General features: G+C 39.9%; 1 protein-coding gene across 3 annotated transcripts; it reads left to right on the top strand.

Annotated features, from left to right (window-relative positions):
* The first annotated feature begins 6,212 nt into the window (after window positions 1-6,212).
* LOC133447259 (protein Wiz-like) lies at window positions 6,213-23,336 on the top strand. Of its 3 annotated transcripts, none has more exons than XM_061725868.1 (9): window positions 6,213-6,295; window positions 7,302-7,381; window positions 8,251-8,694; window positions 9,519-10,322; window positions 12,212-12,565; window positions 15,684-15,898; window positions 15,988-16,123; window positions 17,193-17,352; window positions 22,283-23,336. In XM_061725868.1, exons 2-9 carry the CDS (start codon window positions 7,369-7,371, stop codon window positions 22,437-22,439), a joined length of 2,283 nt encoding a protein of 760 aa, XP_061581852.1. In that variant the 5' UTR covers window positions 6,213-6,295; window positions 7,302-7,368; the 3' UTR covers window positions 22,440-23,336. The 3 variants fall into 3 exon arrangements, 2 of the variants coding, with proteins under 2 accessions (XP_061581852.1, XP_061581861.1); XM_061725877.1 differs by having other exon boundaries at window positions 17,193-17,323; window positions 22,283-22,422; XR_009782896.1 differs by lacking the exon at window positions 22,283-23,336 and having other exon boundaries at window positions 16,025-16,123; window positions 17,193-17,323.

The following is a 23,336-nucleotide window of genomic DNA, read 5'->3' as shown; positions in this document are numbered from 1 at the left end:
CCACACCGTAAAAGAGAATAAGGGTTAAGTAACCTAAGCATAACAATGGCAAAGCAAATTCCCCAGACGTACTGCAGTGTTACAACCCGATCCCCAAGACTTTAGTCCAGGTTGATAGGTTGGACACAGTGTATAACTGAAGGAGGAGAGTTCCTGGCCTCTGTTTCTGTAGATCTGGATCAGTACTTATATTCATATCAAGATGGAGTTTCATGGGTTCATGGGTTCCTCCGGGTACTCTGGCTTTCTCCCATAGTACAAAAGCATACATGCTGTTCATTCTAAATTGCCCGTAGGTGTGAGTGCGAGCGTGCATGGTTGTTTGTATATACTGTATATATATATGTATTCAGTACTCGAGTTGTAAAAAATAATCAGGGGGGATGGTGGATTTTATCATATGGGGACAGATAATTTGTGCTGATTACAAATAATATAATATTTTACAAATAATAGGACTGACCAAAACACCTGCAGAAATACTGCAGGAATGACATAGCAGCAGTTACATGCAGCCTTCTGTAAGCTTTAAATATCCACTGGGCTTACATCAAATACATCAAAACACAACAATAAAAACTGTTTTCTGAACTTATCAATATGACTCTGTCCTTCACAGGATAAGTAAAATGGATCACTGCAAAAACTCAAAATCTTAACAAGAATATTTGTCTAATTTCTAGTTAAAATGTCTCATTTTAGTAAAAAAAAAATCTCATTACACTTAAAACAAGACTCATCAGTGGAAAAAACAACAATTTTCACCTGTTTCAAGTAAATTTTCACTTGAAATAAGTAGAAAAATCTGCCAGTGGAACAAGATTTTTTTGCTTGTAATGAGAAGATAAATCTTGTCCCACTGGCAGATTTTTCTATTTATTTCAAGTGAAAATTTACTTGAAACAGGTGAAAATTGTCAAATAAGTTATTTTTCTGGTGATGACTCTAAATGTTGAAATAGCAGTAAAACCACATTCATTGATGAAATGACATAAGGGATGGAAAGGAGGGATGGCAGTTTTACAGGGGGGTTGATTTGGACCGTTTGTATTTCAGGGGGGGATGCCATCCCCCCTCATCCCCCTCAACTCCAGTACTATATGTATCCCTGCCTCTACCCTGTAATGAGCTGGGATAGGCTCTGGCAGACCCCACCCACCCAACAAGTTTTGATTTATTAACTCTGGAATATTCCTTTAAGAAAATATGTTGAATGTCTCAGTGAAGTTAACGTGATGGGATAAGCAGACAGGAAGATATTGTATTATCTTCCATTAGTTGATATTTCTCCAACTAGTGCCATCTTGTTTTAGTTAATAACTTATCACGGTAAACCCATCTGATATTTGCCCATTCTTTCTCTGTATTGTTTTTTTTTTTTCAGTTAGTCTATCTTCATTGACCGCCAATTTTAAACTGTCCAACTCTGCAGTATAAATAAGCATAAAAAAAATAAATAAATAAATAAGCAGAGTTAACAACCTGCGACAAAAAGTGGTTTCGGTCTCCATAATTGTTTCTCTTCTACGATAACTTTAGACAAGGATATTTCATACACGTCATGAAGTAAAATTAGGTAAATCGATACATTTATGAATAACTAGGGGCATGTTACTGTATTGGTTAGTGACAGTTGCATTTCAGCCTGTGCAGTTAATGACTGACTGTCATAACTTTAACTTCTCCGCACTAAGCATTTTGTTGGTTATATAATTTTCTGAGCTATGAATAAATAGCTAAGAGATTATTATTTGGAAGATGATACGGCTTGTTGTAATGTTAACTGTATTACCAGACCACTGCAACCAACTCCATCAACCTAGAGGGGGAAGGCTGCCGACGTAATCATGACTTTGGCTGAAAGGTGGAAGCCAAGACTGCAGCCTGGGGGCAAGTAAGCTCCATCCAATGGCTAGTTCCCACTATAGGTACTTAGCACATTTGGAAAACTTGACTTCTGAGGCATGAATGAGGGCTAAGTAAGGGATAATGCCCGACAAACCAGAAAACATAAATATTAAATCAGTTATTCATGCTTTAATGTGTTTTCAGTGTAAATCATTAGTTTTATAACAAGCCACAGCTGAGCGGCTGAGACTATTTAATCTCTTGTCTGCAGCCGTTGGAACCTGGTAAGTTACAAAGTTTTTTAACAATCCATAACTCAGTTTCCTTGGTAACACCTGAGGGTCTGACTAATACCTGGAACAATCACTACCGTCCCATAAGCTCCTTAATGGACACAGTGTTGATTCTGCAGTAACTAGGACGGACCTGAGATACGACTCAGCAACGGGAGATATTCTAGTCCACTCAGCTCTGCTCAGCTATGCTACAGTAACAAACAGGAAATATATCTGTTTCAAATAATCAAAGTCCACAGAAATCGTTTTATAGCTACATATATGATATATATATATATATATATATATATATATATATATATATATATATATATATATATATATATATATATATATATATATATATATATATATATATATGATATATATATATATATATATACTGTATTAAGATTTGACGGATTTCTGCTCTTTACCGTCCTGCGGTAACCGGCTCTTCTTCTCTCAATCTCCGTTGCCGTGGTTACCACCTGGCAGTTGATCCAGCGCAATGATATTAAAGCTATCAGGCAATTTGACCGAACTTGTTTTCTAGGTGTAGATTATCACTTTTAACCTCCACCTGCCAGCCAATCAGAATGGAGTATTCACACAGACTGTGGTATAATAGAGCATAATCACTCTTAGTTTCAAGATGATATGACTTATGAAATGCACTGACGGACCGATGCAATCAGCTTTGGGTTGGCCTGGAGAGGTTCCCTGCTAATATCACTGACCTTCTCCAGTTCCAGTTAGGTCCTCTAGTCAACAACTACATGTGCCGCAGTCACGGCTCAAACTGAAAGGTGATAGGGCCTTTGCTGTGGCTGCTCCCCAACTGTGGAACCAGTGACCCTCACACATTCCATGTGCCCCCAATATTTCCACCTTTAAATCTAGACTAAAAACTCACCTCTATTAACTAGCTTTCCCGGTCCCCTAATCCTGTCATTTCTTGTGTCTGTGTTTTTAGGTAAAATTTGTGATTTATTGGTTGTCACTGGATGTTTTTTTTTTTATATTATGATGTATATAAGTATAGCACTTTGGTCAGTAATATCTCTGTTTAAATGTGCTTTATAAATACATTTTACTTACAGCCCGATGGCTCCTAGCTTGTCGGCTACTGCCGACACACGCCATACGGCGCGCGTCGCCGCGTAACCTACGCCGTAGGCTCTGCGTCGATTTAACGCGGAACCATTCTTCTTCTTCGTGTCTGGCCGTCCTCTATATCATGTCCTTCCAATGGGTGGCGCAGGCGAGTGCAGCAGCGTTGGGTTCGGCCAGGTCATCTCCAGTGCATTGTGGGGCAGATATGCATCTCATGATGTGGTCCATTGTTTGTGGTTCCCCACACACGCATGCATCAGAGCATGTTAATTTCCATTTTTTTCATGGATGCCTTGCAGCTTCCTTCGCCGACCCGCAAACGGTTTAGGGTTTTCCAGATAGCCCATGGTTGGTCATGGCCAGTTGCAAGACATTCATCTGGGATGATGCCTCTCTCTGTCCATTGGGTTGTCTGGCTGCCCAGGCTGGTTTTGCCACTCCGTGGTCCTGGCGACAGATGGTGTGGTCCCCAGTTCTGGAGTGGTATCCAAGAAGCTGCTTCTGGACGTGAGCCGTTTCTGGGGGGATGCAAGCAGAAGCTTCCACGTGGCGCATCCCGGGCAATGCTAAAGACAGAAAAACTGTGTATCACAGTGACTGACTGAAGTAGCCAATTCTGCAACCACTGACCGTCAACGACGCGGAACCATAAATCAGCCTTTATTCTGGCGAGATCTGAAAAAAGCGAGTGATTATGTACATTCACTGAGTGAATATTATAAAAGTAAAATATATATTTCTCGCTAGAAATGTAATCAAAACGCAGAAACTAACTCAAAATATTGTTTTCAACCCGATCTCACAAAAATCTGTGAAATGCCCAGGACCGCTTACGTACTCGAACTTAAACCACGCAGTGACGTAGCAAGTGTTGTCCCAATCCCTGGGGAAGATTACAAGGACCCTGGTGGTAGTGGGTGAGGGCTAGTGGTAGTGAGTAGGGTGAACATTGGGATTGGCCCTTAAAGCAGCACAATGTAACTTTCAGCTTTTGTTGAGTTTGGCGGCTCCTTTGGACAAAAGCGGTAGTGCTTTACCAGAAAGAACACTACGTTTCCCATGATGCACCAGCGCGTACTGCCGGAAAACTCCTGTCCCCGTCGCTGTATTTGTTTTGATAGTGAATGAAATAAGACGAGACGGACTTTCAAAACTACTTTTCTGTTTTCAGCGGTCGTTTGCAGGATGGATAGTGAAGAGGTAATGTATCTATTTTTGGCTAAACAATATAATATGATGATGTTGAAAATCACTAAGTTCAACTTGGTTTTATTAGTGAAGTCTCCCCCGCCCCCCTGTCCTGTTTCAGCCTGATAACGCGCCTCAAACTACAAACTCATACGCTAGTCCAACATACTTACTGACAAAATAAAAAAATACTTTATAACCTGTGAATAACTGAATGCCCATTCCTTATATTTTGCAGATTAGCCCTGCACAATTTACAGTTCTCAGGAAAAATACTAGAAATGTTCTATACATTTTCTTTTCATTGCATTCTTTCCTCTAGTGCAGTGGTCCCCAACTGTTTCTGAACCGCGGACCGGTTTAATGTTATAATATTTTCAGGGCCCAATCTAAAGGTGTAGCTGATAAAAACTAAATAAAATGACAAGATCGGCACTAAAAACTGGTATTTTCTCTATAGTAACAATAATAATAATAATAATAATAATAATAATAATAAAACATCATTTTCGAAAAAATAAGGAAATGGAAATTGTAAATTACCTTTTAATATGAGTATTTCTATAAATGTGTTTTTATGTTTGTTTTTTCATTAACATTATTTAAAGCCAGGCTCTTATTTTATTTGTGATATTTAGTGCTTTTATTTTGAAGGCGTCTCACCGAGACATTGTAAACATCCGACGCTTCGGACTTTAACGGTAAAAGTTTAACAGCAGTAGAAAGTTTGTCTGAAAGACTAAACGAGTGTCGGGAACGGAATAAAGTGGTGCCTAACTGGCACAAAAAGCACCTGGCTGATAAGGATTTGTTTTCTTTGCAAATGTTATGCCGTATTTATGTCCATATTGAGTTTGGTGGCCATGGTTACTCATGTATTGTGGTTAGCGGTAGCTTTATTGCCGAGCGAGCGAGCAGCTGCGTCGGTCTGTATTTAAGTTAAATGAAACTTATATGAATGTAGAAAGACTAACTATTTTATTTGATTCCTTTATAGCTCTTACTGTGTGTTTGCAGTGTATTTACATCCAAGGAATAAAAACATTGTGAAGCATCAGTTTGAGAGTCATCCATCATCAGTCGGGGATTCTACAGAAATTATTTTTTTCTCTCTGTGCGGCCCGGTACCAGATGACCCACGGCCCGGGATCGGGCCACGGCCCGGGGATTGGAGACCATTGCTCTAGTGCTGTAATTCTATTCAATTATATTTAACATCCCTCCTCGTCTTTCAGCTCACGCCAGCAAGTGAATGCCGGGCCAATGTTTATTCTTGTCCGGGCATTTTTCTATTTATTTATTTATTTTATTTTTTTGTCCGGACATTTAGCTTGTTACTCTCCCGCTTTCTTTTATTCGCCTCCTCCGTTAAAAACTTTTATTTTCTTGAGTTTTTCCGCTGCTTCGGCCATGGTACCAGCTTCTGCTGAGCTCTGAGCTCCACGCCCCGCCCAGCTTTGGTCTCCACTACGAATCAGGAAGGAGGGGGAAGTGACGTATGCCGTAAAGCAGTCAAAGCCGTAAAAATGTGTAGTTTTTTAGTGTGGCAGGGTTCCTACCATGCTCCTCAAAGTTACATAGCGCCAGTGAAGGAGATACAGACCCCTCAGACCATGACAGAGGTTCATTAAACCTGTTGGAAGTTGATGTAGCATCACAATGATGATGATGAAATATTAGATTAAGGTGGAAAAGTTACATAGTGCTGCTTTAAGCATAACGTTCCAGATTGGATCCAGTTCCCTGGTCTCCCCAGCAGGGGGCGGTGATGCAGCACTCCGATACCACCGAAGAAGAAACCCCGGAGCTGCTGCTGCTGCGGCCGTGTGAGCGGAGCTAACGTGATGTGCAGAAACCATCTCTGAAAGGTACGAGAAAAAGCCGCACTGCCGTTCATAAATGTGCTAAATGTGCCGTCATGCCAGAAGTAGAAGCTGTGCCATGTGGCTGTTTAGCTGGAAAACGATCAAGTAAGAATCAAACTAAACAAAGGCTGCAGACTCAGCTTCACTTAGCTGGAATTTATCAGATACCCCAGAAAGTCTGGCATTCTTATGCCGTCTATTATACTTTGTTTAATAAGAATCGTTGAAGTAAAACTACGATTATTTTTCAATATATATGAGTCGTGGTGGGGAGCACATGTACAAGTGGTAGCCCGCATTTCTGAAGATATTTCTCAACAAGCTCCTTTTTAATGGTGAGATTCGTTCTCGCGATATTTGAGGTCTGAGGCAGAGCAGCTCCTGGTAGTGGTTCAGTCTCGCGATATTTGAGGGGCGAGGTCTGAGGCAGAGTAGCTTCTGGTTTATTTGTTTATTTGATAAGGATCCCCATTACTATTCTTCCTGGGGTCCACACAAAGACATACAAAAGATTACAATAATCACAAATTAAAAAGGGTGAAAACATTCACCAGAATCCCTAAAATAATAAGTGAAAACAAAAACAAAATAAAAGATTAAATAACCAACCAAAAACATCAACATCTCAAGTAACAATATTTGCTACTATCACCAGATCTGTATCCACTTATGAACAAAAATAGTTGCAACAACAAAACCACAAGGTTTTACATAGGAACCATCCCAACATCCATTCAACTGCAGCTTTTCAACAATAGCTAATAGTTGCAGCTCTTTCAAATCAGCGGTTGCACTCCATATTACTATTCCATTTATAATATACTTACAATTTGCAACATAATCACAATGTATACCTAGGACCGATCATAACTTCCTTCTGAACCACAGCTGCTTCAGTCTCCTTTTAAAATTGACGCCTTGATTATTGCAACTAGACATGGTAGTGGTTCAAATACTCATAATCAACGTCTGGCTCTTCTGAGGTTCTGGTTTTCTTTTATTCACTCAGGTGCACAGGGTCAACACGAACTTTGTAATCTCTGCCCTCAGAGCAAATAACGCAACATCATCATCACATGGATTCACAAGGTAAGACACATTTGAAATACCGGTAGCTTACCAGACTTTTTCTTTTTTTAATCTCTAAAGTAATTATAGTTAGAGTAATGTTATAATCTTGGAGACTATAAGTAAGATTTTCCTTCTACCTATGGTATTTAATGCCACTAGTGATCATTCAGTCATGATGGACTTGATCCTTTTTCTTTTCTTTTTTTAATAAAGTGAGTGTGAGACTAACAAAGTGAACAGGATACACTTAATTTCTCACAGGACTACAGGACTGTCTCAGAAAATTAGAATATTGTGATAAAGTCCTTTTATTTTCTGTAATGCAAAAATGGCATACATTCTGGATTCATTACAAATCAACTGAAATATTGCAAGCCTTTTATTATTTTAATATTGCTGATCATGGCTTACAGCTTAAGAAAACTCAAATATCCTATCTCAAAAAAATTAGAATATTCTGGGAATCTTAATCTTAAAGTGTAAACCATAATCAGCAATATTAAAATAATAAAAGGCTTGCAATATTTCAGTTGATTTGTAATGAATCCAGAATGTATGACATTTTTGTTTTTTTACTTGCATTACAGAAAATAAAGAACTTTATCACAATATTCTAATTTTCTGAGACAGTCCTGTATATAATGAGTTTTACATTTTAAAGTTTAATAGGACATCATTATTTCTACCCAGAGAGAACATTCCAAATGGCCTGTATATTTGTTTATTGATCGTCAAGTGTTGAAGGATATGTCAGTATTTTAATCAATATCTTTTTTTCCTCACTGCTAAACAACCACCAGAATTGTTGTTTTTCTTGCCATAAGACACTGATGGAAGCCTTCCCAACCATAGTGTGATAACAATCTCCACTCTGACCGTTGCCACAGCGACGCCAGGACCAGTTATATGCGAGGTGTGTGGGATCTACTTTGATTCCCGCCGCGGGCTCTCCAGCCATGCCCGTCTCCACCTCCGCCAGCTCGGCGTCACGGCGTCGGAGAACAGCGGAGCTCCCATAGAGCTGCTCTACCAGCTCATCCAGGAGAGGGACGGCTCTCTGCAAGATCTCAAATCCCAATCCTCTCTGCCTGGGTCTACACCTGTAAAGAAAGACAAGACCCCCGCGATGGAAGAGGAGACGAATGCTTCTCTCCCAACGGACCATAGAGTCTTGAAAACTCCACGAAAGATGGATCATCAAGGAAGTTCAGTCCCGTCATCTCCCTCCTCCCTCAGGCCAGCTGAAGGCAGCAGCTCGTCTTTTTCAGAGAATCAAACGGTTACCAAGCCAATGTGGGCGCCGTCGGACACAGACGCCCCCATCACCTTAGGTATGGCTGAAATTGGAATTATTTTCTTAGCAACAGTGTAGGATTTTAGAACATCAACACAGCACCTAGTGCCGTACTGTGGCGTATCACTCCGCCCAATCTAAAACAGACTAATCACTACAGATAAACTGACTAGTGTCATTATAGTCCCTGATTTACATCAGAATATAAAGAATATATTTATAAAATAATCAACCCTGAATTACCAAAATAACCTTAACAAAAATAAATCTCCTTACACTTATAAGGTGAGCATGAATCAATCTTTTTATGATGTAAAATTGTATGTATTTATTTAATTTTATTTATTTAATTTTAATTCTGGAAAAGAAAAAAGTCAAATCATACATGAGAGAAACTATTCAGTTTGTGGTAAAATATTTGTACTTGTATGAAACTGAAGATGCATAATGCAAACCTGACATTTACTTTTAGTTCAGTTTGTGGAAAATGTTTGGCCTGGCTTTCTCTTTAAAACTTAAACAGTTATAAAGCATTACAAACTGTAACAATAGGGCAAACGCACAGTATTGTTTTGTATTTTGTGTCTTTCAAATAAAAGACAATTTTTTCCAGTCATATGTTCCTCATTCAACGTTGTTAAAAAAATACTGCTATAATATCGTATTGTATTGTTATCGTGACCTCAGTATCGTGTATCGTACCGTATCGTGAGATTAGTGTATCGTTACACCCCTATGTTTTGGTATCACGAAACTTGGTGGCACGATATATTGTTCCACCCCTAATATCTAACAGTTGATGAAACATTATTTAAAGGTCTCTAATCCAACTTTTGCCCTGTGTTTTTTTGAATGTCACAGCTTCAGATACCAGTGATGAGGTTCATGTTTGCCAGCTTTGCGGCTGCTGGTACGAGACCCGGAAAGGTTTGTCTAGCCACGCCCGCGCCCATCTCCGCCAGATCGGAATCCCTGATAGTGATATAAAGGGAAGCCCCATTGAATTTCTGTATAAGATGATGGAAGAGGAAGACTTCAAGCCCGTTAGCTCGGAGCAACAAGAGGAGCTCAGAGCCAACAGTTCTGCGAGGGGCTCTTCTTCCAAACGTCCCTCCGATTTCTCCTCACCATCCGCATCTCCCGCTAACAAGCGGAATAAAACACCCGAGGATTGTACTTGCGTTTTGTGTGGGGAGGAATTTGAGAACCGAAAAGGTCTGGCCAGCCACGCGCGCTCTCACCTGCGTCACATTGGGATGAGTGAGTTGGTGGGGAAAAGCTCTGCCATCGAAACTGTCCAGGAGCTGGTCAGCAGTGGGATGTTAGAAGCCGTACAGCCCCCCAAAACAAGCAGCGCTCCCGGTTCCCCCGCGGCGCGGTCTCTGGGACCGGCCTCTTCTGCAGTCCCAGCTGGATCTCCGGTTCCAGGCCGGCCTTGGACCTCATCCCTCTCCCCGAACCAGCTGAAGGGCTCCCAGTCCCCCCAGAGCCCCTCACACCGACCGCCAAAGGCTAAGAAAGGCTTTCGGCTCGCAGTGGACCCACTCCTTAGAAAACCTAAACCTGAGCCCGTAGAAACGGAGGTATCTGTTCAACCAAAGGCTCCCAGCACCACCGGCAACTCACTCATCCAGAAACCCACGACAGCAAAGCCCCAAAACTCAGGTAACGTTCACACGGAGGTCATGTTAAAGCAGCACTATGTAACTTTTCCACCTTAATCTAATATTTCCAGAGTCATTGTGATTAGGGCTGGGGATCGATTAAAATGTCAAGAATCGATTCAATTCCGATTCTTAAGATTCAGAATCGATTAGCAAGATTTGATTCAATTAGATTCCGCTATTGATTTGGGTTAGGGTTATTAAAACAGTTTTTTGAGCTGTTGCATGAATTATATGACTGTGTACGTATGCAACATATTACTACTAGTATTATATTGAGATTCAACAGCAAGTATTGCAGCTAATGATGCTGTAAGGACCAATCAACTCCCAGAATGCTGATAGAACTGCTTTCAGAAACATTGTGGGTCAGAATTACCAAACAGATCCAGGGAGGAAACAGAGACGGATGAAATCGGTTTTATTTTTTCCCACATTCCGTTTTTATTTGTTCCATTTTCGATCTATTTTGGTTTTTAATTTTTGAGCATTTGGTTTTTATCATTTTTTGCAAATGTAACTCCAAGACAGTATATAAAGTAATGAAATATAGACAATTTATGCAATTACAACCTAACACTTTAATGTTTTCATACCTTTAAACAAATATTTAAAGGCAAAAACATGGCACCAGTTATTCTCGTGTCCAATAAAACATTCCTTTTTTGGGGATAAAATTTTTTTTTGCAAAAGTTGCAATGTAATGATGAAAAAAAAAAATACATAAATAAATAAATAAAAACAAAAAAAAAAAAAAAGATCTTTAGATATATGAATCGATTTTTAGGAATTAATATGAGAATCGATTTAGAATTGGAAAATTGATTTTTTTCAACACAGGCCTAGTCTGAGGGGTCTGTATCGCCTTCACTGGCACTATGTAACTTTGAGGAGCATGGTAGGAACCCTGCCACACTAAAGAAACTACACATTTTTACGGCTTTGACTGCTTTACGGCATACGTCACTTCCCCCTCCTTCCCCATTCGTAGTCCAGACCAAAGCTGGGCGGGCGTGGAGCGAGAGTTCAGCAGAAGCTGGTATCATGGCCGAAGCAGCGGAAAAACCCAAGAAAATAAAAGTTTTATCAGAGGAGGTGAAAAAAAGAAAGCGGCAGAGTAACAAGCTAAATGCCCGGACAAGAATAAACATTGTCCAGGCGTTCACTCGCGGGCGTGAGATGAAAGACGAGGAGGGATGTCCGACAAGAGAGACAGAATTGTTATGATACAAATGTAAATGTAGAGTTCTATGTTCAATAAGAATCAAAGTTAGAATGTTTTCACATACACGGGTTTCGTCTTGGGTTCTAGTATTTTTCCTGAGAACTGTAAAATTGTGCAGGGCTGATCTGCAAAATATTCAGTTATTCACAGGTTATAAAGTATTTTTTTATTTTGTCAGTAAGTATGTTGGACTACTAATTTATGACGAAGTCCCTCTAAAAAACGTTTGTAGTTTGGGGCGCATTATCTACTGAAACAGGACGGGGGGGGCGGGGGAGACTTCACTAATAAAACCAAGTTGAACTTAGTGATTTTCAACATCGTCATATTATATTGTTTATCCAAAAATAGATACATTACCTCTTCACTATCCATCCTGCAAACGACTGCTGAAAACAGAAAAGTAGTTTTGAAAGTCCGTCCCGTTCACTCACTCTCAAAACAAATGCAGTGACGGGACAGGAGTTTTCCGACAGCACGCGCTGGTGCTCATGGGAAATGTAGTTCTTTCTGGTAAAGCACTGCCGCTTTTGTCCAAAGGAGCCGCCAAACTCAACAAAAGCTGAAAGTCACATTGTGCTGCTTTAAGTTTTGGTATAAAATGTTGTGCTTATTCATTGCTTGGTTGGTGCGTGAGCATCATCAGCTCCCCGTGTTCCCCACAGAGACCCAGTCTCCCCCGACGGTTCTGTGTGACTTCTGCGGCCAGCTGTTTGAGACCCGTAAAGCCCTGTCCTGCCACGCCCGCGCCCATCTCCGGCAGCTCGGCCTCACCTGGTCCATCAGAACATCTCCGATCGATCTTCTCAAAGAGGTCATGCTGCACGGTGAAGAAAGGAAAGAGTCGGCACACGGCGGATCTTCAGCACCCGCCAAAACCCCGTGGACCTCTCAAGGGTCCAAACGGTCCCGGGACAGCTTCCCATCCGGGGAAGCTTCTTCCAACTCCTGCACTTCACCTGTTGATTATTCAATGAAAGAAAAATCCCCGTCTGTCAAGACTGGACTCTCTCATGTAGGTATGTTAAGTCATCTTTTGTATTATTTTTTTATTTCTAGAGCACAAGTGAAAACTTAAAATGCTGCAAAATCTTTTACGCTGCAGTGAAGGAATATACAGGACTGTGTCAGAAAATTAGAATATTGTGATAAAGTTCTTTATTTTCTGTAATGCAATTTAAAAAAAACAAAAATGTCATACATTCTGGATTCATTACAAATCAACTGAAATATTGCAAGCCTTTTATTATTTTAATATTGCTGATCATGGTTTACAGTTTAAGATTAAGATTCCCAGAATATTCTAATTTTTTGAGATAGGATATTTGAGTTTTCTTAAGCTGTAAATCATGATCAGCAATATTAAAATAATAAAAGGCTTGCAATATTTCAGTTGATTTGTAATGAATCCAGAATGTATGACATTTTTGCATTACAGAAAATAAAGGACTTTATCACAATATTCTAATTTTCTGAGACAGTCCTGTATTATATTACGAACAGCAGTGAACTTCTACAATGAGTCAGTGCCCCCAGAAAATAACAGCAAACATCAAAATCTGTAAAGAACTCATCACATTCAAGAATTAAATAATAATTTAATAATAAAAGTGTATAGACTTCTCTGTTTTAAAGGGGATGTGTTTTTTTCTTTCTGATTCCTGTATGAACAATTATGGTGGGGAATCAATGGCTGAGTTTCCCCTGTTTTTACCCACAAACACTGGACACAACTAGGGCTGCAGCTATCCAATATCTTAGTAATCAAGTATTCTACTGAAAATTCCATCGAGTAATCGGATAAAACATATTTTTGTTTGGTTAAAGAGCAATTATAAATATACATAAGATGTTAGATGTTAATTGACATTACTAAGACTAAATGATATAATCCAGTAGGTTCATGGCTGTGCATTTAAAAACCCTAAACTTACACCAGTTGAACAAATTCACTGCCTTCACTCAAAAACTAAGGATCTTACCAAGAAATGTTCTTATTTCTAACCTAAAAATGCCATTACACCTGATAACACATCACTTAAAAGGTGTTTTTCCCACGTGTTTCAATTGAACTTTCATTTGTGTCGAGGAAATTTTAAGTTCTAGTTAAGTTTTAAGTTAAAGTCTTGATGAGATGTTCAAAATAAAATTCTGATTCTGCTGTATTGGAGCACATTAGGCTCCAGCGCTACTGGATGTTTTATCCATCAATGACTACATAGATAAAACTGACAACGACCCAGTTAGCTTTATTATGTTTTTATTTTTCACCCTCATCACTCTGCAGCTCTGTGTTTTTACAGATTAAATGCATCGACAGTCGTCATAATTAACAGAAACCTATCCCTCCACAGGGTAACGTTATGTTATCAAGGTACCGTAACGTTAATCTCATTAATTAGTGCTACATTAACTTAGTGTTCCCGTGTCTGGGTGCCGGTCCTCCCTCTGGGAGTAACAGGGTGTTGGTGGAGAAGCTGCAGCGTTGAGGACGGACTGTTGTATCAGCTCTGTCTCACAGTGAAACAGCAACAGTGTTGCCTTGCTGTCCAGCTGGAAATGACCCACACTTTTCACATGTTCTGCCTTTTCTTTTAGTTAAAACCAAACATATCCTCCTCTTTCTCCTTCCTTTACGTGTGTGGCGTCAGCGCGTTGAGCCGCATTAAACGTAGCCGGAGAAACACGATGCTTTGAGCTGCAAAATTAAACAATTCCTCGAGGCAGAGAAGATTCCTCCATCATTTTTTGTAATTGAATTACTCGAATTATTGTAGGAATCGTTTCAGCCCTAGACGTCATGCTGGTCTCTCAAGAGCCACACTGCTGCTATGAACATGGACATAAAAACATATTTTGAAAGGGGGTTTTTTCTCTTTTTTTTTTTTTTTTTTTTTCCTTTTTACCGTGAGGCATGAGGTATTTTTATTTCTTTATTTCTTATTTATTTTATTTCTTATGATACGGTGGCCGAGACCCGCCATTGCTGCAAATAAAAGAAACGCTGCAAATATAAAGAAACCCCGCTGCAAATAAAATAAAAAAACAATGCAAATAAAAAAGCCACAACGGAAGTGAATTACCGGGGACTATTTTTGCCGATGCACCGGTGTTTTTATGTGAGAGTGTTACAAGTAACACTAACACTAACCTTTTCACTTATTTTCTCGTTCTTTGTTCTTCTTATTCCTCGCTCTTCTTATTTCTTCCTTTTCACTTACGTCGTCTTCGTCGTCTTCTTCTCCTCTCACGTAAAAAACACCGGTGCATCAGCAAAAATAGTCCCCGGTAATAGGGCTGGGCGATATGGACCAAAAGTCATATCTCCATATTTTCTAGCTAAATGGCGATACTCGATATATATCGATATTTTTTCTGTGCCATAATTGGGGTTTCCCCCAAAGCATTATAGCATAGCATCTCTGTTAGCTTCATTTTTTTTCTGAGGCAAACCCTTAAAAAAACAGTCAGTTTTAATACAAAGCCTCGTGCCAAATGTCACACAGGTTCCTTTATTAACAGAGGTCTGCACAATATCAAAATGTATAAAACAAATGAAATAAAAATAAACTGCCTGCATATATAGAATAAAAATGCTTCTTGAATAAAATAAAACAAATATCCTTTTCCTGCATAACAATTAAATTAAAATACACTGCAATTAATACAATGTAGACAGTAACAGGCAGACTTTTCCACTGAGGTTGACAGTTGTGCAAATCTCAAATAAAACATTCAAGTCAATTTGTCACAAAATAAGCTATATCATAAAAAAAAAAAAAAATCGATATAAACGATATTGTTTCGTACCATATCGCATTTGAAAATATATCGATATATATTAATATCTTGATATATCGCCCAGCCATACCCGGTAATTCACTTCCATTGTGGCTGTTTTATTTGCGTCGTGTTTTTTTTTTTTATTTGCAGCGTTTATTTTATTTGCAAAGCGTTTATTTTATTTGCAGCGTTTCTTTAATTTGCAGCGGCGTTTGTTTCTGTTTGCAGCGTTACTTTTATTTTCAGCAATGGCGGGCCTCGGCCACCGTAGTATGATGATAAGAGTAGACAAACACGGCTTCACAAATGTTCTAAAGTGCTAATCCACGACGTCTCTGTCATTGCTTGTGTCAGACGCCACCTGTGAGGTTTGTGGATTCGACTTTGAGAACCGTAAGGCGCTGGCCAGTCATGCGCGGGCGCACCTGCGGCAGCTGGGCATCTTCGAGTGGAAGGCAGACGGAGCCACTTCCCCCATCGAGCTCCTCAGTGAGCTGATCCGGAAAGACCCGGGCAAAGTGACAGAAATAACCAGACGTTATCGTTTTGGAGACCTTTATGTCAAGAAGGTGGGGTCTAAATGGTCTAAATTTCCCTCTAAGTGGACTATGAGTTTTCTGACTTGCACATCTTCATAATTCTCTGTAATTTCCTTCAGTCTCAGAGAAGTGCTGCACCACCATCTGTGTCCACAGACTCTGTCCCCGCCAGCAACCCCAAGTCAGTCCTGATGCAACACGAGCAGAAAGTGAGCAGGAAGGACCACGGCAGCATCAGCGTGAGAACCGCCAGGGGTGAGAGATGGCAGGGACTGGAACATAACTGGATGTACTATGAAAAACTATTTCTAAGTTCATAATTTTTGGCACTAGAAAAAAAGAAATCAAATAATTAAAATTAGTGGTATGGAAATAGAAAGACTATATGAAAATAAGTTCCTGGGGGTAATAATTGATGATAAACTTAGCTGGAAATCACATATAAATAGTGTAAAATCAAAAATGTCTAAACCCTTGCAATATAATATTATAAAACAAATTATTTTTTCTGTCAAAGAGCAGAGTTTTTGATGTATAACTCACTCATTGTCCCATACATGACTTATTGTGTGGAGATATGGGGTAACACCTATAAAACAAATACAAACCCTATTTTCCTATTACTGAAAAGAGCGTTAAGGATAATTCATAGATCCGACTATTATAAACCAACAAATAATCTCTATCAAATATAATACTCTAAAATTCCATGATATAGCAGAGCAGAAAACTGTTTTATTTGCCTTTAAAGCCTTTAAAGCAGCAGAAACTGCTTCCAAACTGCATTCAGGACCTGTTCCAAATAAAAGAAACCCGCTCTGACCTGAGGAAACTCATGTTTGAGACGACGACAGCAAGAACTAATATTAAAAAGAGATGTACATCAATTAAGGCTAGAGAAATTTGGAATAGTTGTGATAACAACCTAAAAATGTGTAGTTCTATCTTCAAGTTTAAGGAAATGTTTAAAGAAAATACTGTAAATAAATATAAAAAAATATAATTATAAAGTATATTATCAAAAACATTCTAGAATGTATCAATTTGATATTTTGTCTTACTTATTTTTGTCTTCTTTATGCATTGTTTGTTTCCACGGAGTAATGCTAATGTCTCATATTTAGGCTGATCATAAGATAAAAAGGGTAGGCACATAAGCTACGGCTTCAGCTACACCTTTACGGCTAAAGAAATGTTTATTTTACCTTTTCATCTTGTTTTGTAAAAATGTGTGTAAAAGCCGAAATAAAAGATTCATTCAAAAGAAGAGAAAAAAGGCTACATTTTCCATATGCTTCTGTAATAATCTTGGGGCTAATTACAGGGATTCATCCACCCAAACATGGAGTGTCTTCAGGAGAGGGAGGTCGGGACGCCGTCTCCCACCAGCCCTCACGGTCCGGCAGCATCCCCGCCCTGCTGCCGAAGCCCCCGCTAACTCCACTGGTTAAACTGGTGGGTAAAATCTATTCCCTCAAATGCAGGTACGTCAACAGTCACCGTTTCTGTTTGGTACCAATACAGGGTTTGCATTGATGTCACTTCCCCACTGGACCCCCCCTTACTCTCACTGGTACCCCTTTTACACCAAGCTGGTTCCAGGGCTGGTGCTAGAGCCGGTTCGCGGTTGCTTCTAAGTAAGAACCGTTTGCTTTTACACAAGCTGGTGCTGGCCAGCAGCTGGCCAGAGAGCCACGTCATCACGTTACTGTATACGTCACCACCACTCCCCCTCGTTTTCATCCCCACCCTGATCAGGAAGCAGAGAGCCAAAAGCTGTTTTAATTTCAGCTGTAGCGCTGTTAATATGGCACTTTATTAAGTTTTAATATTTTTTCAGGTAAAGTAACCTTTAAGAGTTAAGTGTGGATACAGTTTATCCAAATAACGCCTGTTAAGAAATTTGCTCTGAAAATTTCAGAATTTCTGGCTGACTGCCGGCTCCGGAGCTGATTTATGGTTCTGCGTTAAATCGACGCAGAGCCTACGGCGTAAGGTACGGTGTACGCCGCCCGTCGGTGCTAAGTCTGGCTCTAGCCCAGAACCAGCCCTGGAACCAGCTTGGTGTAAAAGGGGTATGAGCGGTAAAAACATCTGCAACTAGTGGAGAAGACGGAATAACAGCTGATTATCAGCTTAAATTAAAGGCAGTTGGACTTGACAGTGACCCGTACAGTTACCCCAAGAACCAGTGGTCCATGGACATTAATATTTGGTACAGTTACCAAGAACCAGTGGTCCATGGACATTAATATTTGGTACAGTTACCAAGAACCAGTGGTCCATGGACATTAATATTTGACCACCAATCCAGTTTCCTGATATTTATATGTACTTAATTTCTACGCCGGGGAAATACACCAAGCAAAGCTTGAAAGCTTACAAAAGTCTTGACGCTTTGTCCGACTTCAAGGCAGGATTTGTTGTAGAAATTAAAGTAATGAGGACACCGAACTTCATGATTTGACCGTTTAACGTTAGCTACCCAAAAATCCAACATTACCTGATACAAAATGGGAACCACAAATCCACGTTTCGGTGTCTGGAATCCAGTTGTTTCTGTGAATTGCAGCGATCCATTTGTCTCTCTTAAGCTTATTTTTCAGCAGTCTGTAAAACGATAACTCAGATTTCTTGCTAAATCTATGAGTACAGTCGATCGCACAACAGCTCTTTCCCATTTTAGATGTTTTCTAGTTGCTCAAACTGAAAGTTTACGCTGACTCTCAGTCTTTCTGCCACTCAGTCTTTCTGACACTCAGTCTTTCTGTCACTCAGTGAGCGTAACCCGCTGTGAAGTTGCATCTGTGACGTCATGCCCATTCCCTCTGTAGAAACCATAAGCATTTAAAACTGAACAACAAATACAATTGTCTTAATACTTCAGCATTTTTTTCCAAATCTGAACTGAACCTCTCCCTGTATGTGTTCCATATCTCTGCTAAAACCCTCTAGATCCAGTATACCCACGGCCTTTACTGGTTAACATAAATGTGCATGGGGCTGCTCGGGATGCTTTTATTTTGAAAATTGACCAGATTCTCTGTTCCAAGCCAATGTGCCGTTCTCGTCTCCGAGTTGACTTCCTGTGTGTTAATTGCTGTGTTCCCAAACGTACTGAGTGTCTTCTGGGGCCCCTGCAGCGCTCTGTGGGGCCTCTCTGCTGGGACTGCTCTAACTGGCCTGGAATAGCCAGGATTCACCTGGCGCAGCAGTTTTGTAGTAGCAGTTTCACTTGCAGGGGTGGAACAATATATCCTGCCATGAAATTTTGCGATACAAAAACGTCACAATACGTGTCGTGGAGGTGACAAAGTGTATCGCGATATTGGGTTATTAATATGAATATATTGTGTTGACTAGTAACGACCGCGCCTCGACCCGCGGACCAAAATCTTCCTCCGCTCAGAAGAAACTAGTCCCGTTTTGGTCCCGATCACGGGACTCTTGGGGGTTTTGAGCTCTGAACTTTTACTGATGTAAGGCTGGTGTAGAGTTAAGCCTTACCTTATTAAATTAAACCTTTTTGGGGTGGTGAGTAGGATAAACACGGGGAAACTTCTGCTGAGTTCCAGTGTACTTTAATGTCCCTCAACAGTGTAGGATTTTAGAACATCAACACAACACCTAGTGCTGTATCACTCCGCCCAATCTAAAACAGACTAATCACTACAGATAAACTGACTAGTGTCATTATAGTCCCTGATTTACATCACAATATAAAGAATAGATTTATAAAATAATGAACCCTGAATTACCAAAATAACCTTCTTAACAAAAATAAATCTCCTCTTACACTTAATAGGTGAGCATGAATCAATCTGTTTTATGATGTAAAATTGTATGTATTTATTTACTTTATTTATTTAATTTATAAGTAAAATTTCTGGAAAAGAAAAAAGTCAATTCATACATGAGAGAAACTATTCAGTTTGTGGCTAAATATTTTTACTTGTATGAAACTAAAGATGCATAATGCAAACCTGACATTTACTTTTCAGTTTGTGTAAAATGGTTGGTCTGGCTTTCTCTTTAAAACTTAAACAGTTATAAATCATTACAAACTGTAACAATAGGGCAAACACACAGCATTGTTTTGTATTTTGTGTCTTTCAAATAAAAGACAGTTTTTTCCAGTCATATGTTCCTCATTCAAGGTTGTTAAAAAAATACTGCTATAATATCGTATCGTTACCGTGACCTCAGTATCGTTTATCGTACCGTATCGTGAGATTAGTGTATCGTTACACCCCATCCATCCATCCATCCATCCATCCATCCATCCATCCATCACCTATGTACATGTGCTGTTACTGACATTTATGTAGGTTATTGTATTAACAATTGTTTTGTATGTTTAATGAAAGCGCAGAATCTTAATAAAATAATTCTAAACTTATATAACCATCAATTACTGTGTAACTAGCTGGTTGTTTTTTTAAAAAGCAGTATAATTTGGTTACGTTCAGGCTCTACAATGAGTCCTGGAGGAGAAAGAAGCTTCCTGCAGTGCACACACCTTCTGTATTTGTCACTGGTGTACAGCTATGAAACATGTTAAATGTGGAGCCACAACAATTCTTGATGGTCTTCATATGCTTTATAAAATAGCACATATTTAAACTCTGAATATCTAGCATGTGTGCATCCTTCCAAAGGACCAGGGAACCATCATGTTCTGATGTTGAGGCGTTCTGCCAAAGGAATGTTGGACCGCTACATTCCCAGCCTTGAAAACGGGGAATATCTTGTCTGTGATTATGCACTTGCTTTTTTTAAGCGGATTCAATGTCAAACAAATGGGTCCAAGGGGATGAATATAGTTTTGGATTATCAATGGACATTGGCCACGGTTACATGATGTTTTTTAATTCTGAATTAATTATTCCGAATTAAATCATTCCAGAATTAAACTTTTTTCCTTTGAGTTTACATGGAAATAGTAATTCTGAATTGAGGTTTACATGGAAAACACGTTTGATGGTCTTTCTCCAATTCCTCTCCAGGTCTGGGGGTTGGGAAGGTTCTGATTGGATAGGGGGGGGGACCGGAAGTTAAACTACCGGAAGAAAAACTAACTTAGCCGCTACAACTTTGAAAAGCTCACAATTTTGATGTTTCTTGCCTTCTGTTCTTTTAATTATTTCCAGGTCCTCCAAGCTATTTATTAAATAAATGGTCTCTGCTCTTGACCAGCGTTTACTGCGTGCTGCATCTTGAAACTTTGTTTCAAAAACCAGCCCAGCGTGGAATATAAGCGTCATGGAGACAGACGGGCGAGGGAACGAGCAGAAAGAAAGACCAGAATTAATTTAAAGAGTGTTTACATGATTGGGGAATTATTCTATTCGGATTTAAAATCAGAATAAACCAGCACTTACTTCGGAATTAAGTTTAATTCAGAATGGCCATTTTCATTCAGAATTAGGTGTTTACATGGTCATTTTTACTCATTTTAAATCGGATTTAAAGAAGCTGTATGTAAGAGCAATAATAAAACGAATCATAAAATGACCCCGATATGTCAACAGACATTTAAAAATCATGTTCATTTCAAATACTTATGTCACTGACAACAGCACTCAAGCCAGGATATTCCAGTTTAAAAAGAGGAGTTGCAGCCCTCAACTGATGTTTATGTTGTCATTTTTTGTTTTGGCCTGAAGCTCCACCCTCCACCTATCTCCCAATCACCAAGTCAGTATTGTTTCTGAAGCTCCACCCTCCACCTATCTCCCAATCACCAAGTCAGTATTGTTTCTGAAGCTCCACCCTCCACTTATCTCCCAATCACCAAGTCAGTATTGTTTCTGAAGCTCCACCCTCCACCTATCTCCCAATCACCAAGTCAGTATTGTTTCTGAAGCTCCACCCTCCACTTATCTCCCAATCACCAAGTCAGTATTGTTTCTGCATCCGGGTTGCCAGCTCGGCTCTAATTATCGCAGCCATGGCAGCCTATGTTCCTGCTGCATTCTGCAGCCTACCTGGCAACCTCTGGTCGGGGGAGGAGGGGGAGGGTACACGCCGCTCAACAATATTTTGAAAGTGACTGCAGTACCAGTTTTGGACATTTCTTACAGACGGCTCCTTTAATTTGAATTCTGAATAAAAGAGGAATTAAACTCCCCATGTAAACGCACTGACTGACATGTTTTCATAACGAAAACCCAAAGGCGGTAACAATCCGTCTCAAGAGTGGTGGCTGACCCGTGCTCTCCGGCCAGTGCGACGCAACTTCAATCTGGCTGTTTGTTTTCATGATGGGAAATATGTGTGTTCTGTGTGAGATTTTTCTGTTGTTGATGTTGCTGGGAGTTATTTGTTTTAACACCTTTTTATCAAATGAGATAATTAAGAAGTTGCTGCATCCATTTCTCAGACTGTCCCCCCCGTGTGTGTTTTTCTGCTCAGGTTCTGTGAGGAAGTGTTCCACGGGCCGCTGTCGGTCCAGGAGCAGTGGATCACTCACCTGCAGAAACACATCCTGTCCCTGGGCTACAAGGGCAAGGAAGCCCCTCCGGCTGCAGCCGTGGCGGCTACCGCGCTGGTCCCTCCCGTAGCCGTCTAGGCCACTGGTCCACCCCGTAGCCGTCTGGGCCACTGGACTCACCCCAGTTATACATTTACTGATGTTGACTCTGAGATTGGAGAAGTGGGGGACGGGAGATAACAAGCATGAATGGCAGATGTTCCCTGGATGTTCCCTGGACGTCCTCAGGAGGGCAGATGTTCCCTGGACGTCCTCAGGAGGGCAGATGTTCCCTGGACGTCCTCAGGAGGGCAGATGTTCCCTGGACCTCCTCAGGAGGGCAGATGTTCCCTGGACGTCCTCAGGAGGGCACAAGTGTTCAATAATCCGGGAGGGGCCGTGTTTATTGGCTCAGGTAAAACCAGCTTGATACAATAGACGATGCTTCTGATCAGCTTAGTTTTTAATGCTATTCCACCATTTCTACCGCCCCCCCACCCCCATATGAACAGTTGATAAATGTTCTGTCCTCCAATGAGAAATCTAAAAATGTAAATCTTATTAATCTTTCTTACTCGATCAGTACGCTTCACATTTAACTTGTATACCCTCTGAAAAGAGTTTTATTTAATGCATTTATTTGTAAGTAGTTTTACTAAGTGTGGATTCAGATTTTTTCCAAATGGTAATTTTTCTATACAACACAATCTCACAAATCTTTTTACATTTTGATATTGTCATGATGTAAGAAAATAAGCAATGCTTTCTGTTGTTGATGATTAGTTTGATGTTTATTGGGCCAATAATGTTCTTTTTATTGCATGCTGTTTTATGTAAATTATGTCTTGAAACTAAACTATATTTTTTAGCGTGTGTTTTAAATGTCCAAATAACGTGTAAATGTGATGACCTGTCCAGGGTTTACACCACTCGATGGGTGAATGTGATGTCATTTACTTAAAATGGTCACAATAAACCTCTGTTAAATTAAATAAA

The sequence above is a fragment of the Cololabis saira genome, chromosome 1 (assembly GCF_033807715.1).
Source record: "Cololabis saira isolate AMF1-May2022 chromosome 1, fColSai1.1, whole genome shotgun sequence".
Taxonomy (NCBI): domain Eukaryota; kingdom Metazoa; phylum Chordata; class Actinopteri; order Beloniformes; family Belonidae; genus Cololabis; species Cololabis saira.
Note: the sequence above shows the minus strand (reverse complement) of the source record. Positions and strands in the feature narration are given on the sequence as shown.